The 17,345-nt window shown below is 54.4% G+C and overlaps 5 protein-coding genes across 5 annotated transcripts; 2 read left to right on the forward strand and 3 right to left on the reverse strand.

Moving 5' to 3' along the window:
- Positions 1–865: 865 nt before the first annotated feature.
- CPAR01_13957 (uncharacterized protein) lies at positions 866–2,258 on the forward strand (the record flags this gene model as incomplete). The annotated part of the gene is made up of 3 exons (XM_060498209.1): positions 866–1,343; positions 1,417–1,553; positions 1,614–2,258. The coding sequence occupies 3 exons, from the start codon at positions 866–868 to the stop codon at positions 2,256–2,258; spliced, it is 1,260 nt and encodes a 419-aa protein (XP_060342943.1).
- An 866-nt stretch (positions 2,259–3,124) lies between these two features.
- Positions 3,125–5,805, reverse strand: CPAR01_13958 (STE like transcription factor; the record flags this gene model as incomplete). Its single annotated transcript, XM_060498210.1, has 3 exons — positions 3,125–3,404; positions 3,769–5,419; positions 5,475–5,805. Coding segments are annotated over 3 exons (2,262 nt in total), but the record flags the coding sequence as incomplete, so codon positions are not given.
- A 699-nt stretch (positions 5,806–6,504) lies between these two features.
- CPAR01_13959 (uncharacterized protein) lies at positions 6,505–7,313 on the reverse strand (the record flags this gene model as incomplete). The annotated part of the gene is made up of 2 exons (XM_060498211.1): positions 6,505–6,829; positions 6,991–7,313. 2 exons carry the CDS (start codon positions 7,311–7,313, stop codon positions 6,505–6,507), a joined length of 648 nt encoding a protein of 215 aa, XP_060342945.1.
- Positions 7,314–13,866: 6,553 nt separating this feature from the next.
- On the reverse strand, positions 13,867–15,036 carry CPAR01_13960 (uncharacterized protein; the record flags this gene model as incomplete). Its single annotated transcript, XM_060498212.1, has 3 exons — positions 13,867–14,210; positions 14,676–14,745; positions 14,950–15,036. 3 exons carry the CDS (start codon positions 15,034–15,036, stop codon positions 13,867–13,869), a joined length of 501 nt encoding a protein of 166 aa, XP_060342946.1.
- A 715-nt stretch (positions 15,037–15,751) lies between these two features.
- On the forward strand, positions 15,752–16,414 carry CPAR01_13961 (uncharacterized protein; the record flags this gene model as incomplete). The annotated part of the gene is made up of 1 exon (XM_060498213.1): positions 15,752–16,414. A coding segment is annotated over one exon (663 nt), but the record flags the coding sequence as incomplete, so codon positions are not given.
- Positions 16,415–17,345: the final 931 nt, after the last annotated feature.

Here is a 17,345-nt window from a genome sequence, read left to right on the forward strand (position 1 = left end):
ATGCTGTGTGAGCGCATGGCTGGCGGTGATGCGTCGACCTATGAACCACGCAGCCCACTTGTAAGTTTAGTTGGTATCTAGGTTACCAGCGTGTTCATGGAGGTGGTGAACCATAGGAAGGCTCTGATAAATGTCAGTCCGCCCAGGTGATGGTTTCATCTGGTCCATTGGATGTGGGCTGTTCTTGGCACTTTGAGGGACTAGAAGATAGTTTCCTGTCGCAAGACGTGTCAGATCCAAAGAAACTTTCTTTTTCTTTCTCCTTGGAAACAGATCAACCTGCTGTGCGCATGTGTCTGGGGGATTCTCTTCATCTCATGTTGTTGTTTAGCTGTGGGAGGTGAACTCTGATGCAAGATGCCTAGTCGACGTGTCTAGTTGTGCAGTCATTGTCGCATCCAAGAGATAACACTGGATGGTTGGTGAGCAGGGGGGGGATTTGGGGGCTTTAGCATCCCACCAAGGCTGATGGGAGCTTTGACGTCTTTTGACGTCTTTGAACCCCCCTCCCATCCTTATTGATTTAGTGGAGGCTGCAGCCAATGAGGATGTTCTCCAGCCACAGGTTGGGCGAGGCTGAGAAAGGGGACCTTGTCTCGGACCCGCTGAAATTTTCAAGATTGTCGCGATAAGGTAGGTCTTCTGCATACCTACCGTAGAAGTTTCGGTTGCTGAAGGACTTTTTCCCCCCCAACAATACTGCAACAATCGGAGTACGACAACGAAGCTACGGTCACTGCTTTCTGTCGCAGCAACGAATCGGGGACAATCGTCTCCTCCACTGTACATTCCACATTTCGCTTCCCCGAGCAAGAGCAACGACCGCAAACCTACAAGCTCAAAATCTCGACCTGAGACCGCGAACATGGCCTCGGTTCTCGGAAAGCGCAAGGCGCCCTCTGCGTCGACTGCCAAGACGAGCAAGCCCACTGCGACGGCATCAAGCAAGACTGCTGCACCGGCATTGAGAAAGAAGAAGAGCGCCGAGGGCCTCAAGAAATCATCCGCCACCGCGACAGCGACGAAGAAGAGGACGACGGCCACCAAGATGACGAAGGCGAGAAAGGCTGAGGAAAGGGACGAAGAGGAGGAGGATACGTCCATGCTAGACGCGCAAGAGATTTTCAGACGGCATTTTGAGGCGCAGTTCAAACCAATTGAGGAGAAGAGCGCGCCGAAGCGCAAGAAGAGCAAGGCCAAGGCCGAAGAGGAGGAGGAGGAGGACAGCGCGAGCGGAAGTGACGAGGAGGTTGACGAAGGCGAAGAGGACGTCTTTGAGGACGAGGGTGCTGACGGCGAGGAGGGGGAGGGGGAGGAGTGGAGTGGTCTCTCTGGCGACGAGGGTAAGTCAACCCGCTGGGCGTAATGTCCAGAAATGCTATGGAGAAGACCATTGACTAACGAGAGACTCAACAGAAGACGACTACGACGAGGACAGCGACATCCCTTACGACGACATCGACGAGAACCACGTCATCGAGGTCGTAGACCACACCAAATCTAACGCCCCTCCCGTCGTCAGCATGAGCAAGCGCGAACTCAAGGCCTTCATGGTAACTCCCTCCTTCTCGTCCTCACCTCTCGATATCTCACTAACCTCCTCCTCCTCATAGTCCTCCAAACCCCCTTCCCAAACAGACCCCTCCCCAACCTCCCTCACAGCAGCACAACCCCCCGACGACCCAGACGACGAAAACGACAAGTCCATGCTCGCAAACGACCTCGCCCTCCAACGCCTCCTCTCCGAATCCCACCTCCTCGCCCGCCACGCCGTCTCCCCCTTCTCCAACCCGTCCAACGCCGCCTCCAAGTCCTTTTCCGAGGGCAAACTCCGTCAGCGCCAGACGGACCTGCGCACGCAGTCCCTCGCCGGCGCGCAGGGGGTATCCGGCGTCAAATCAATCTTTGTCCAGGAAAAGATGCCGATGGCGATGCGCAAGGGCATCGTCGCCAGCACGGCCAAGCGCGAGGAGAAGCGCAGGAAGACGGCAAGGGAGAACGGAATCGTGTTGGAGAGGGAGGCGCCCAAGAAGGCGACGAAGAAGGAGAGCGGCGGGGGGGGTAGGTTTGGACAGAGGGGCCTTGATGGGCTTGATGTTGGAAGGATGAGGGGCGCTGAGCTGAGGTTGAGCGAGAGGGATGTTCGGAACATCGAGGGCGGCGGCGGCGGCGGCGGGCGCGGTGGTGGACGTGGAGGTCGGGGCGGAAGGGGAGGGAGAGGTGGTGGTGGTGGTAGAGGAGGCCGCGGGAGGAGGTAGACTGATCATCTACCATGCCGCAAGACTCCCGAGCCCTTATATACCTACAGTAATAGGTGCCTCACTTTCGCAGCGGCTCATAGTCTTTCTCAAGGCAGTAGATCTGAAAGAGGCAAGGCTTTACGCAAATTGTTTATTCTCCGTCCATAATGCTCAAATGCTTACACGTGACTGGGTCTCAATACATGTCCACTTGCTGGCACGCACAAACCTATTCATCTCAAGTCCGGCTTAGTCCTCACAACTTTAGAGCATCAGTCACATTCGAGAACAGATCACTGGCAAGGAACCGGACTTGGAAAGGTGAATCAACATTCGAGACTCTGCTTATTGTTTCGTGGCAACCCCTGTCGAGCAATCAAAGGAATGCTCGGCAGTCTTCTCCCCCTGGTATCATCTGGCCTTCTGGCGAGTGTTCTTTTCTCAACTATGCCTCTCCAGCACAAAGGAAAAAAACTATATATACATGTGCGAGTCGTTTCTCTTCTTCGCATATCGACCCTAAGTTCATGCATAAAAATCTCCCTTTTCGACGGGTACTTTCAAACGTCGAGGTCTTCCCAGTCTCTCCGTACGTACCTCTATGTGTGCGAGTTTCCTTTTTGGTGTCTGAGACCGTCGGCCAGACTCGATGCTGAACACATGAAACTGAAAATGAAATAAAAAATTCGCCCGGAGCCAGAGGAGCAATTGTCCAGTCGCTAACGCGTGCCGAAATCCATCTTCTGGATGGATGAAGAAAAAAGAAAAAGCCCCTAACCCATTCCGAACCTTTGTCATAGCCATGCCGCCCTCTAAGTAACACCGTGTCGAAGGAAACGTAACTCCAGTCATAACGAGAGCCGAAGCTCGTGAGGTGTCGTCTCTCACATGATGGCGCTCGCGTTGACTGCCGGTTGGCTGATGGTCATCGGCATGCTGAGCGTCTGCAAGCTGTTGAACGATTGCGCCATGCCGTTCGATGTCGGCGGTGTCGAGCCGTTGGCAACACCGTTGAGCGAAGCGGTGACGTAGGCGTTCTCGGAGTTGGGCGATGCCTCCTCGAGGGAACCCAGCTGGTCCTCGCCAGAGTACTCTTCCTCCTCCTCGCCGGAGAAGTTGAGAGCAGCCTCGCCGTTCTCACCACGGTCATGAGTACGCTTGTGTCTGTTGAAACATCAAAGTCAGTCCATGCTATGCGACGAGGTGGGTTCCCCCCTAAAACTTGGTGGCTGCGTAGTGATGATGAAGTCTGTGTTGTGGCGCGGCGGTTTGGACGTTGGTTTTCATCGCTTGGGGTCTCGCTCCACATTACATCTTTCTTGACAAAGGAAATGACAAAGGAAATGAGATGAAGGAAAGTTGGGGCATACTGTGCTAGGTTGTCTGATCTGGAGAATGCCTTGCTACAATAAGGGCAGATGTAGGGTCTTTCTTGTGTATGTGTTCTCACGTGTCTGGAGGTTTGGTCAGATTTCAGGCAGGTCGTTTTTTTTGGTTGATCACAAATAGAATCGAGTCTGGTTCTTACCTCTTGAGGTGCTCTAATCTCTTGAAGAGACGACCACACGTGGGAATAGGGCAGGAGTGGGACTTCTGGGGGTAGGGACCAAGTTCCATGACAGTCGCGGAGCGGGCTCTGCGAACGACACCGTTGGGGCCCTGCATGCCAGGCCGGGGAGCGCCGTTCATAGAACCATCACCGGACATATCATCGTGTTGGAGGTGGGAGTAGTCTTGCTGCTGGAGGGACATAGGGTTGAGAGCGGGGCTGCCCTCGACAGTGGACAGCGGAGTGCCGTGCCGGGACAGGTCCAGCATCTCCTTGTGCTGCTGGCTTACCATGGACATGGCGGAGCTGCTGTAGGCAAGGCCGGGCGGGGAGTTGTCTGCAGATTCGTCGCCTTCAGCCACAGGACCGACGGATGCAGAGACCGACCGCCGGAGATCCGAGGGTCTGTGCTGCTGTTGGTGTTGTTGGTGCTGCTGTTGCTGAGCGGCAGCCTGTGCCTGCGCTTGGGCAGTGGCAGCGGCAATGGCTGACATTGACGGCGGGATGGATGAACGCCGTCTCCTCTGCTTGTAGGTGGGGGATCCTTCAATGACGGAGTAGACGTTGTTTGAACCATAGGCTCTCGAGAACTGAGGGCCGGCGAGGTTGGAGGGGGGAAGCTGGATCATGCCGTTGAGGCCGTTGACGTTGCCGCCCATGTGGTCGGGAATGGCGGTGTACAGGCCGGTCTCCTCGTTGGCGATGTAGGCGGGCTCGGCGGCCATGCCCAAGGCCTGCTGGGGAGGTGTAATGGGCTCGAAGGAGATTCCGCGGTTGCTGTAGTCCTCGTACTGAGAAGAGACGAATGACGGGGCGGGAGAGTACTCGAGGCCGTAGGCGGGCATCGAAGCGTGTCTCTGGTGACCCTGGGTGATGGGAACACCGTTCTGGTTGTACTGGACGCGAGCGAAATCGGGTTCCCTCTTGACCATCTGCTGGGGAGGCATCTGCTGAGGCATGCCCATCGCTCCGTAGGGCACCATCGACTCCATGCCATCCTGCATAGGAGCAACTGATTGAGGAATCATTTGCGGGGGCGGCATGTTGTCCATGGGTCTCATGATCGGCGAGGTGGACTGGGACTGAGAGAAGGTGACCTGCTGGGCGTTGAAAGACGAGGAGTTGGCCTGCTGGGCCTTGGTGAGCTGCTCATAGAGCGACTGGGACGAGTCGTACTGGAATGACAGAGCAGGCTCGCTAACGGCGACGGTGGTGGCCTCCTGACCCATCTTCTCGCGCTTCAGATCACGCTCGAGAGCGTCAAGGAAGAGTCTGTCGTGGGGTACGCTATACCAGTAGAAGACCTTCTGCTTCTTTTGTGTGCGAATGCAGTTGTTCTTGTAGAGGAAGTCGAGGAAGGGGCTCTTGGGCTCCTCGAGCGATGCATCGGTTCCCGACTTCAGGTTTCTCAAGTCGGAGAAGATGCCCTCCTCGAACTTCTTAGAGTTCTTCACTGGCCGCCCGAAAGCCTGAAATCTGAAGGACAGGCATCTGACGATGTCGGTTCCGGAGATGTGGAAGAGGTTGTTCCAGAGAACGCAAGAGACGTACTCGCCCGTGGGAAGGAGAAATCTGCGGATGTACTGATCGGGTTGCCAATCAACAGGAGCAGAAATGAGGAAGTATTTCACTGGGAGACGAGTCAATTGAGATCTTTGAGAATTACCGATTCAATTTCGACTTACGGTTGTCAACCTGTTGCAAAGCGACCTGGGCGTCGTGAGGCAACGCCTGCTGGGCCTCGGTGCTCAGCATGAAGGTCTCTGGCTTTTGGGGGGCCATGCCCGCGGCGGCATGTTGTGAGTACATGCTGTCGAATTCGTTGTGATGGGGGTTGACGACGGGTGTCGGTCGCGTCTGACCGGTTCGAGAGCGAGGTCGCGCGGGTGATTCGCCTTGGCAGGATTGCGGAGGTGACGAAGAGTCAAAGAAATGGTGTGTTCGTTTGCGAGACGTAAATTCGCAAAGCTGATTGAAGGCGCTGCCCTGGTTGGATGAGCCCGGTAATGGGATCGTTGCTAGTTTTCTTTTTGATTGATTTTTTGAGACTTAAATCGAGTCCAGCCCGGGAGGAAATAACTTTTTGTGTTGGCACAACTGTAGACCACAGGACCCAAACTCGACCTCAAGCGAATGATGGGTGATTTCGGCTACGCAGATCAAGACCGTCAAGGTGCTGATATTGTTGATGATGGGTGATTTGGTGTTAATCGGCGCCTTCGGTCTCGGAGTGGAACCTTGGGGTCGAATGAATTAGGGGTCGTTGGTGGAAGACGGTGCGTCAATGGCAAAACAAGAAGGTAGAAAAAGCTCGACGAAGGGACCCTGCGCAGGAACTGGAACTGGTTGGCGACTAGACGTGCTTGGTGCTTGCTGGCGCGATGCGATTCGCGATGATGGACAAGCGTGCGACGGGCAATGTCTGAAGTGTCGATGGGCGGGATGATGTGCCTCGGGGATGGTCAGTCCTGATGAGATGGCAAGAGAAACGGGGGTGGGAGGTATGTGCGGCTCCGACGAGGAGAGAAGGGGAAGAAGGAGGAGGGAAGTAGAGGGAGAGAATGGAAAAGAGAGATGGGAAGAAAAGAAGAGTCTTGTAAAAAAGAGATATCAGAAGAGTTTGGGAATGGGAGGATGGTCTGGGGGTTTAATGATTTTGGACGGGGTGAGAAAGGGAGGAGGAAGAGAGAAGGTCAGGTCCCCAGCAGGCCAAGGTCAAGCGAAGTGGTTCTTGGGTACGGAGTATGCTGGGTGCTGGGTGCTGGTGCGTGTGGTGGTGCGTGGTGTACGTGGTGTGCGTGGTGCGCGGTACCTTGGGCCTGGGGGGGGAGGGGGGCATGGAAAGGAGGAGCAAGGTAGGTAGGAAGGAGGAGGAAGACGAGGAGGAAGTGGGTGAGAAGGTCTGGTCTGGTCTGGTCTGGGTCTGGCGCGGGATTGGACTTTTGGGGCCCTTGCCTTGGGTTTGGGTAGGTAGGTACCTTGGAGAAGGTACTTGGGAGTGGGAGTAAAGAGAGCGGCGGCAGCGGCAGTAGGAAGGTACCTGCACTAGGTACTAAGGTATGGTAGCAGCGCGCGTGGGCGTCGGGTAGGCGTGCGGCGGATGGGAGTGAACCAAATGGTGGCAGCCGATGGGTAGAAGGAAGGCCAAGGGGGCAAGAGGACGAGGAGGAGAGACTGAGAGCGCAGAAGGACCCGACTTACTTGGTACAGAGTGACTGAGTTGACTGACTGGTGACTGGACCGTCGAGCGGGTTCAGGGTGAGCAGAGCAGAGCGAAAGGAGGGCAGAGAGAGAGCAAAGACGCAGCCGGGTGGACGAGGGGGGAGGGTGTTTAAGAAAAAAAGGAAGGGGGAGGGGGGTGTGAAAGTTGGGTGGAGAGGGGAGAGAGAAGTCAAGGAGGAGGGAGGACGAGCGAGGAAGCAGGGCCCGGTACCTTGCTGCGGTACCTGGACCGGCGGGAAGAGAAACAGAGCAGCAGGACTGAGAGTGAGAATGAGAATGAGAGTGAGAGTGAGAGAATCCATGTCCACCCGTCCATTCACCCATCCACAACCACCACGAACCCAGCACCAGGCCCGGTTAGGTCAGACAAGGGTAGCGTGAGTGGAAAGACAACAAGTCAAGAAGTCAAGAGCGAAAGTGGGCTAGCACCCAGACCTTCTGACTGAGAGGAGGAGGCGGTCATGATGGTGGGATGGATACGGAGAGACCTTGGAACTGGGGACCTGATTGGGACTGTCCAAGTGGACATACTCCCAGGATTAGGACCATGGACGATGGCGGAACAGGGGTGTGGGAGTGGACGGATGTGGATGAGATTTGTGGAGGATGAGAGAGAGAAAGAAGGCGAGAGACTAGGTCAGGTCTTGGACACACACACGCACACACGCTGGACCTGGACTAGGAGCACAAGGAAAAGCGGAGGAGAATGTCAATGAGGGCGAGAGACCGCGACGCCCGCGCACACACGCACACAATCGCTCTGTCTGCCTACCTGTCTACGGCACTGGTCAGATACACCTTCACATACACGCGAGGCCAGAGTGTGAGAGTAAGAGAAAATGAGAGACAACGACAACGGGTCTAGGCTTAGCGGGCGAAAAGACCAGTGAAGGGGGCATGAGGATGCAGAAAGACTTAGCAAAAAAGTAAGTCAAGCAAGCAAGGTACGGATACCATTACCTGCTTACCTATCCGATACCTGTCTTGCCATTGGGTTGTCTTTTTCTTGTCTCGGACTTGCTATGCGTGGGTGAAGTTGAGTTGGGACAAGCCAGGGGTGTCCCGCGGTTTAACATGCCTACACATGTATGTGTATCCCGCACGCCGGCACAACAATAACAACAACCGGGGACGGCTGGTGTTATTGTTGACATTCATCAGTCTCGTCCCTTCTGGTCTTGTACATAGTATACTGTGGAATGCGCGTGATCATGACAGTCGGAGTTGCAGGTTCCTGCATGTAATCCAGCAGTGTGGGACATTCTTTTTAATCAAGAGCAATAAAACTGCAGAAAAATCAACTCGCCAGACTGACGGGAACTCGGGTATATGCTATAAGTCGGCATGAAGAGGCTGCTATTAACCGTTGCACTCCTTGCAAGCGATTAGTCACTTTGGGTGGCTCTCAGGCGTTCTCGTGTACTTTGTACGGAGTGCTGAGGTGGGATGAAGCGTGGCTGTGGGGAACAGCGCTAGGTGCTCGTCTTTTAGTGGATAGCTATCAACTGAGTGAGTCCGGTGTCTCTTGTCTATCCCGTACTCAACTCTCTCTACCATGCGTCGCGGCAAAGCTTTAGTATTGTACGACAGTAATCATGTGGTGCCGCTCATGGTTCCTGGTGGTTCCTGGCCCGGCCTTTCTAGTGCCTATTGCTTGTACAGATATCGCTGCTGACAAAAACTTGTCGGAACGGTACTTTACTACTAGCAGCCAACGACGGGAATCGTAGATAGACGTAAGCTAGACGCAGGTCCAAGTCATAGACTAGTCCGCTGCTGCCAACTAGAACAGGGAGCCCTCGTTGCCGTTCCTGTGTGTGTGATGAGTATATACATATTCCCATACAGAAGCATCATGAGATCATGTTCCTTTTGTTCCTGACATGCCGTCCCTGTTCCTGTCTGTCCCTGTTCTAGGAGGAGAAGTCAAAGTCGAAGCCCATACTGCTAGGGAAACTGTACCATACGGGGTGGCCACCACGGCACCACCAGATGGAGGGGAGAGAAAGCGTGCGGAAGTACCAACCGGGGGTGCCCAGGGAATCTTTGTGGATCGCCGATTGGCCGGACCTGGAATTAGCCTTTGCTCCCGCCAGGCGGCCAGGCGGCCACAGAGAGACTTTAGAGTGAGAGTTGAGAGACAAGAGAAAGATGGCCGCTGCTAATCCGGACGGTTTTCTTTCTTTCCCGCTCCCAAGTGTCTGTCTCTTAGCCCCATCTGACGAAAATCCAGGCCCCGTCGTTCTCGCTTGGCCGCTGTAGGAAAAGAGTCTCTATCTGGAGCTCTATACACTATCCGTGGTCACTTTTGAAATAGGGAGAAATGAGATAGAGATAGAGTGTGAAAGAAGGACGGCGCGCCGCGCCAGGCCAGGCCCCCCGCGGGAGAGGCAGGTGTGATGGAGAAAAGGCAAAGGCTTTCGCAATCGGCATAGCTTTGGCTGATAGCCTGATAGGTTGGTTCTTCTTCTTCTTTCATCTCTCTTCACCTCTTCTTCTCTTCCTTTTGCGCACGGGGCATCTGGGCGGAAAGTGTATGTATGTAGGGTACAGAAAAAAGTAAGGGGTGGTGGATGAGAGGTGACGAGAGTTGAGTTGAGTTTAGTTGTACCAGGGGTGAACCACTTTCAAAGCCTCTCTCGCTTGCAACCGGTAAAGCGGCCCCGAGACAATGTATCTGCCAAATGTCTCTCTTCCGTCCCTCTGTACCTCTCGTTCTCTATTTGTCTATCTGACCCGTTCTAAGATCATGGATCTAGTTGAGTTGGTCCAGGATAGGGAATTGCATCTTGCAGAAACGAGAAAAGGACGATTTACTACGGACCACCTAGGTATGTAGACAAGAAGCCCCGGACAAGCAGGCCCCAGTTGCCGGCAAGCTCGTGTGTCCACAAAGCAATATCGCTACATACCGCTTACAAGACCCAACGGCGCCCCCAAGCGAGTGAAAACTAAGGTGCAGTGTTAAGCACCTAGGATAATACGTATAGCGGGATGCAGAGCACCGCAGTCCGCACCGCGTAGCGAAGGGGGACATTACAGGAAATCCATCAACCGCTGACAGAGCGGACGGCAACAACACTGACTGGCTTTGGCAGCGACAGCGACACTGACACTGACACTGACATTGGCTCCCACTCGCGCTCGCTGTCTGTCCCTTGCCTGCGCTCGCGCCTTTTACAGGTTTCTCGCGTTGACTAAAGAGAGAGGAGGAGGAGGAGGAGGAGGAGAAAGTCTCGCGCTCTCACTCTCGCTCAACGCGCTGAGCCAAGTCAGTTAGATGGTCAGACAAGTCTCGCGCGGCCCTTCGCTCTAGGCCCTAGAGTCTTCGATGACTGTCTGCGCCTGGTGGTTCTCCATAGCCGCACAATGCACATGTAAAGTCACTGTCAGTGGCAGTCCCTGCGTAACAAGTTCCCCCTCCACCATCTCTCTCCCTCTCCCTTCAACGACCCAACCCAACCCACTAACATGCTGGACCTCGCATGTCATTGATGCCGACAACCTTGCTCTGCTTCCTGTCAGGGCTTCCCTTCCGCCAGGGGGGGCGACATGCGGACATCGTCCACGGCGCCCATGAACGGCAGTGGTCCATTTCGATGGGCATCAGTGGGTTTGGTTCCAATTGGGCCCTTGGCCTTGGCCAACAGGAAGACCGGATTCTTCTGTTGTCGTCAGGGATGGTGGACAGAGGACAATGCTCTTCTGTCTCTGTCTCTCTCTCTTGCACAAAAAACGAAGTCTTGTCTCTTTACTCCTTGTGCTGTGCTCTGCTCTCTCTGCTCAAGGGACCCGGCCAGAATTCTCCAGGATATTCATCAAAAACAGGCAGTCAACGGCCGGCGCAAGGCAAGGCTAACCATCTCCACTGCCCTTTCTCGGGATTAATATGCGCATCCCCCTCCTCCGTAAAAGGCCCCGAGATGTCTAGCAGTAGATCCCCCCTTAAGTCCCCATCGTGTTCTGCTGGGTCCCCCGTCGTGGTAGTGTATGTATGTACTGGGCGGACGGCGGCACGCCGTGACAGAACGCTCTCTAAGCTTGTTCTCCAAAGGTTAAAAAACCCGGGCGCCGGACCTAATCTCGATAGTCCAGGGGAATCTCATTTCCATCCCGGTGCCGATATGCCCATCATCGATTTCTGTGGCGGGATTCCGTGTGTGGTCATTACGCTTGCACCGTTGAACTTTACCATGGCCCGTTTTCCCCGTCCTTGACATTTTGCCCACGCAAGACCCAGAAAATGCAGTGAAGGGCATCAAATCTTGAAGAAAAAATTATTCGTGCCATTGGGTCGCGCGCCCAAACCCTGGGCTGGGATGTAACTTTTGGCGCCATCCATGATCCCCACACCCCATCAAGAGGGTGTGCCGATAGAGTTTCCTGCTAACAATGCCAGGCACACAGGACCGGAGCAAGGATTCTGGTTTTCGGTGAACGGGCTTCCTTTGGAGGGGAACACCATCATCCATGGCATGGAATCGAAAAACTGGGGAATGAAGAAGGAGATAATGTACGGATACGCTCTAGAAGAAAAATCAGTCGACAGCGGCGAGCGGAGGTTTTTTTCTCGCATTTACTCTCTGGGAAGATCTTCTGCCTTTATGCGGGCAACTCTACCCTAGAAGAGGTCTAATTCGCATGTACTCCGTACTGCCGTTCTTTCGTCATTGCCTGTTGGAAAATTTCCGCCCGGCTTGCTTGCTGTCTGCTTTGGCAGCGGATTTCTTCCCCCAGCGGTGAATCTAACGGGACCGAAAAATGCAGTGCGAATTCAGAAAGCTTGGTTGCTCTAGGCCCTGGCCAAAATGCTTCTTCCCCCATCCCGCCATTATCGACTAACTCCTGTTCAAGATCCAGTAGTGACAAGATTCTCGATTTGCTATGGTGATCCCGTTGAAGATGCTTGGCTAGCGGCGTCTGGCGGTTGATGAGACGGTCAACTTTCGTCGTTAGTCTCAGGCCACTGATTGGTGTCTTTTCCAGAGGTGGCTTGAATTGGGCTGATTCATATCTTCATGCCACAACCACGAATGCTGGTCCAAAGAACCCCCCAAGCAAAACCACAAGATACAGTTCCCCTGATGGGTGGTCGCACTGGCTAGGATGGATCGTGCTGGGGAAGCATGTACTCAAGTCATTGTATTCTCACACGACGCGCGGGACGCTGGAGGAGGGGCAGCAAGAAGAAAAGATCCGGCCGCTTGCGAGACCTGAGCGTTGTGCGCTTCAGCATCGTTGGTTTTTTTAGAACGATGTACCTACATCAGCGGGAGACAATTCTGGGCGACCGTCTGCTGCTGAAAGGCCGTCCGTGAGGCCCTGTCATGGATAACCCCATGTTCTACTATTGACAAGGTCTTTGGTTCTACCCTTCTAGGTATGGGTCGTTTGGCTGCGGGTTCAGGAAGGTAGACAAGGAACGGCACCAGAAAATTAAAATAAAAAATGGCAATACTTCAATATGTGCTCTCTATTAATGGGCAGCAACAACAAGTGGCCCGGAACTACAGTTACATTGACTCTCTTCCCATCGTACGTCTAGAACCGACCCGTCCGCACAAGTCGAAACAGACGCAGCTTGCTTGTCCTACTTACCACACCGCAAGCAACCGGCTATTGAACGAGGATCTGACGAATCTCTGAATCATGATTGAGAGACCCATGCTGTTGGTCTAGGACACTTGCCCCCCCCCCCTCGTCCCCAGAAACAATCAATGGTTCGCCGCGGCGGACCCTGTCCGGATCGTATCCTTTTTCGTGATTGTTTGTGACGACGGCAACGGCCGTGTCTGTGTGTGTAACGAACCAGCAGTGCCAAAGACAATGGGCGAAGAGTTTGCCAGAAGGGAGCAAGACATATGGATCCGGTCTCTCAGCCATGCAGGAACGGAAAATGAGGCGTCGTCGGAGACAGTGGAGAGAAAGCTGACGAAAAAGGCCGGCAACAATGTTGGGATAAGACTCTAGACTAAGAGAGACCTGGAGGTCAGGGCGTAGCCAAACTCTGGATAAGTCGACTTGTCGGGATTTGACATATTTTATGCACAGCTGTCTGACAGAGTATACTCGTATACTGCAGGCCAACCAGACAAGTCATCGCATCTCGCGAACTCTCCCATTGTCTTCCGCGAACCGGAGCAGGCCAGGTCCTTGCAGCGGGGCCGTCCGGCTCCCAGATGGTCTTTGCAGAGCAAGATCCGGAGCCGTGTCTCTTACTTGCATGTTGCATTGGATTGGATGTCCGGTGAAATGAAGCCTTCTTCTTCAGCACGATCAAAGGAGGAAGAGAGAAGCAAGACCAGAACCGGCCCAGGGGTGTTGACGGAGCAAAGGATGAAGGGGGAAAAGAAGGTTTAGGCAGGCCTGCTAGAGAACGGTAATGCATGTCCCATGGCTATCGTGCAGGTCATCAGCAAGAAGACGTGAGGAGACTGCCCAATAATCTCCACATGCAATATCGCTTGTTTTGGGGGTCCAGCAGCAGCTCCAGCTCCACGAGTGACTTTTCGCGTTTTGCTCGGAATGCAATGGATGCAATGGCTGCAATAGTTGACACGTCGCTGCCATTATTTCGTAAGATTGCCTTCTCCTGAGCACTTGCACGAGGACGGACGAATACGCCGCAGCGGCCGACGACGGCACCGGTGAGGTTCGCTCAGTCCGAGCACTCTGGTAGTTTAATGAGACAAGTCCACTACGAGTTGAAAGCTGTCTCTTGGAACATCAAGACGCGCAGCTCGGACGGCCGTGGCTGACTGACTGCCAAAGCCATGTACTTGCAGCAGGCAAGACCGTTGAGGCTGCGAGGAGGAGAACTACAATTCGTGAAAGTAGACGCCGCGACGCCAATAGTCAGTGGGTAAAAAAGGTCGTAGGGTCGTCGTCGAAAGCCTGTGCAACAACGTGGCTCTCGACTTGGGGCACATCGGATATGCTCCCTTTCTCGACAAGCGTCGATTTCGCGACGAAGGGTACTGGATAAGTTCGGCTCGTCATCTCATCAAGAGGCTCGTGTTGTGCCCCTGAAAGAATGCAGAGCGCGCCTTTTTCCGATGTGACGCTGTTCCCATCAGCTGAGGGTCGAAATGCAGGTCCGAGTCCCTGGGCAGTGAAGTCGGTGACAGTAGCGGCCGATGGATCGGCAGGCTTATCGAGTACGTTGATATGGCGTAGGAAAGTACCCGTAGACTCAGAGACTATACAGATAGTGTAGGTATTCACGGTATTGTACGAAAGCAACTTGCTTTGCCTGCCAGCTGCCACAAGCACGCTCGGACCGTCACAGCTCCCGGTCGTGGAGAACATCAACCGTTGGAAGCGAGCCGTTGATGGGATGTGTCGTGGGCTTCAGACACGCTGCATTCCTCGTCAAGACTCAAGCTCCAGAGTCAAGACCCTATAACGTTGTTTCCAGCCTTGTCTTCTGGTCACACGGAGTGGTCCGCGGCCGCATTTGTCTGAGTGTGAGAGAGACAAAGGAGATTGATAAGTCCAAGACAGTGGAGGCCGTCACGCTTTAGCGTAGTTAGCCATCAACAGATTGCATTCAGAACAACGCACCTTTTCATCTCAGTCCATTCCCGGCCAGTTTGATGGGATGCCATAGCACACATGCGACAATAGGCCAGCGAGGGACTGCGGCATCTCAGCAAATTTCGTACATAGCTCGCCAATGGTCGCCCTCTGAATGTGATCGTGCGCGTAGCCAGTGTCGTGCGGCCTGCCCCGGTTCTGGGTGAAAAAGGTACGAATCGACAGAGAAAGCGAGAGCCATGCAGGAAGGTCGGAACAAAGTGGATGACGCGAGAAAGAAGCTAGGGCCACTAGCCAAGCCAGAAGTTGACTGGCTAGCAAAGATGTGGAGTGGGGATCGGGTAGTTTCCTGCCCTAAATGTTAGGCAAAGGTCACCCCTAAGAAAGCGCTGCAGTACGTACTCTGCTTATGTCCACTTTGGAAACTGCGTGTCGCTGCGGCAGAATTGCTGGCAGGGCCCTGCCAACTGTGAAACTTGCCTGGCGCATTGCTTCAGAAATCAGCTTTGGCTACCAAAATCAAGCGCTAATCCGCTTATAGTATCGTCCCTCTATCAAAGTTGCAACTGCAACCACTGCCCCCCTTTCGCTTATCTCACGCCCCTCCAACTCGCGTACCTCTCTCGCCAGGAACGCTTGCTTTCATCGAGTCACGACGTCCCGCCAGCCCGACCTACCTATCACACTACACCGCGTACAGCGAAGATCAGAATCGCCCAATACGGGATGATTCGCTGCCGCGAGCTACGATGTAGACCAAAGAAGTGTCCGGCAACACTGGTGGTGGCTTTGGCCCTCCGTCGTGCCAGGATTCATTGGACGGCCTTACACCAATTGGGGCGATATGCCTTCAGGCTTTCCGAATAACCTCTCGACAATATCACAGGCTGAAAGGCTAAGGTTTTGCGGCCAACTGGCGCTTGTCCCCTCAGCAGCTTTCATGCACATCACTCTACACTTTTATACTGGTCCACGATTTTCGCTTCGCCTGCATGCTCTACGTTAGTCTCCCAACGACTGCACCTGCTGGTTACTGTTGAAAAGGTCACCACTCACAATGACTGGGCAGTCAAAGTATGCTCCAACTGCGCCATCATTTATCCGCACGGTTCTCTGTGTTCTTCCCAGCATCTGCACGGTGTCGTCAACGGGGTCGCTTGAATCGTGTCTTGATATTGAACTGAGTGACTGACTAGGAACAGAACACGATTTCGGCCATGTGGAGAATATCGGGCTCCAGAGCCATCCCGTTTTCGACTCTTGCCATCCGATCCGGGCCAAGGCCTCAATACCTGACCGTTACGGTGGCCTTACGGAACACCGTCCTCACTTTCTGCTCAGTGCGGACATGAACTCGATAGAGTGGACCTTTCGGGGATTAAACCGACATCATCCTTCGTACGGGACCAACAAAAACAAGAACTCGGTAATGCGATACTCTTTGCTCGTTTTCTTTCAGAATCGCTGCAGTCGGTTCCACAAAGCTGCGATCCGCCGCGAAGGAGGGCAAAGGCCGCCTTCGATATGGATCCAGGATGGGCAGGTTCATGACCCATGGGTCAAGTCGGGAGCAAGACACGACGTTGGAATGGAGGCGACGGCCGAACCTCGGACGGCAGCGCTGTGCCTCTCTATGCAAGGTACGAGATCTCAAGCATCAGCCTGCGGTCCTGCACTGGTCTTGACAAGACGGCAAACCGGCCTTGTTGCGCGGTGGAGGGAGCCGTCGGCGGGATGTTGTTCATGGATGATGGACCATGGTTGTGGCTGTTTGATCATCCTGCCAGAATGCGACGCACGCTACCCCGAGCTTTCTGAAACTCCAAGCCAGCAGATGCCAGCTGCACGTCGCCTGCCTCACGCCTGAACACCCTCCCCCGCCGAGTACGCAGTATTCGTACACTAATCGCTGTGTAGACTCGTAGCTTTCGCCTTTGTCTTCGGCGTGGGCGAGGATAATGGTTGTATGGTTGCTAAGTTCCTGACAAGGCAAGCCCACGCTAGAACTAGGTCGAGGTCCGGGTCCGGGTCTTGAGAAGACGGCGACCAGCTTTCCCACCTCGCCTGATCGTCCCGCTACCCTGGCCGACTTCAGTGCGTTCGGTCAGGATGGGAGAGTTCATGTTGACCGCTGTCGACCTCCCGCACGGCCAGGCATCACCCGCTTGTCTGGGAACTGTCGTCTATCGCCCTCCCTTCCCTTCCCTTCAGCACGAGTTGCACTCCATCCCTCTACCGCCCGTACCCGTACTCTGTACTCCGTACATGCCACGGTGAAGAGAGGTCGTTCAGGTGATGGAATTCACGGTTCGGGGTCCCGGACTGGGGTTGAACTCGGGCAAGCGATGAGGACGGAGACACGGCCTAAATAGGAAGCTCTTCCGCTGGGTCGAATGCCATGATACCATCTGCAAAGCCCCTCCGTAATCTTAAATGTTTACCGTCTTCTGCATTCTTGGTGGTAGCGGCAAACAAAAGAGGGGCATCGGGAAGCTTTGGAAGAATCAACGACGATCATTCTCCCCCTGACAGGTGCATCCTGTCCCGCGCGGACAGCATCGTGAGACTTTCGTCAACGGAGAATGCGGTGACGGGGATAAGGCAAGCCAGGCAAGGGAAGTTCGGCCGGGATGCGTGCCGCTTCTGGACTGCGCATAGGCCATTTCCTAAGCTGGCCGTCACATTCATGTCCTTGGGAAGCTGGGACGAAATGGACGAATCAGTCGAGTTATTCAGTCGAGTTACTGAGGCAATCGTTGCCTGCTGCTATTTTGAGTCTCCAAGCGGTCCCAAGTTTG

The sequence above is a fragment of the Colletotrichum paranaense genome (genome assembly GCF_030867605.1).
Source record: "Colletotrichum paranaense strain IMI 384185 chromosome Unknown Scaffold_14.1, whole genome shotgun sequence".
Classification (NCBI taxonomy): domain Eukaryota; kingdom Fungi; phylum Ascomycota; class Sordariomycetes; order Glomerellales; family Glomerellaceae; genus Colletotrichum; species Colletotrichum paranaense.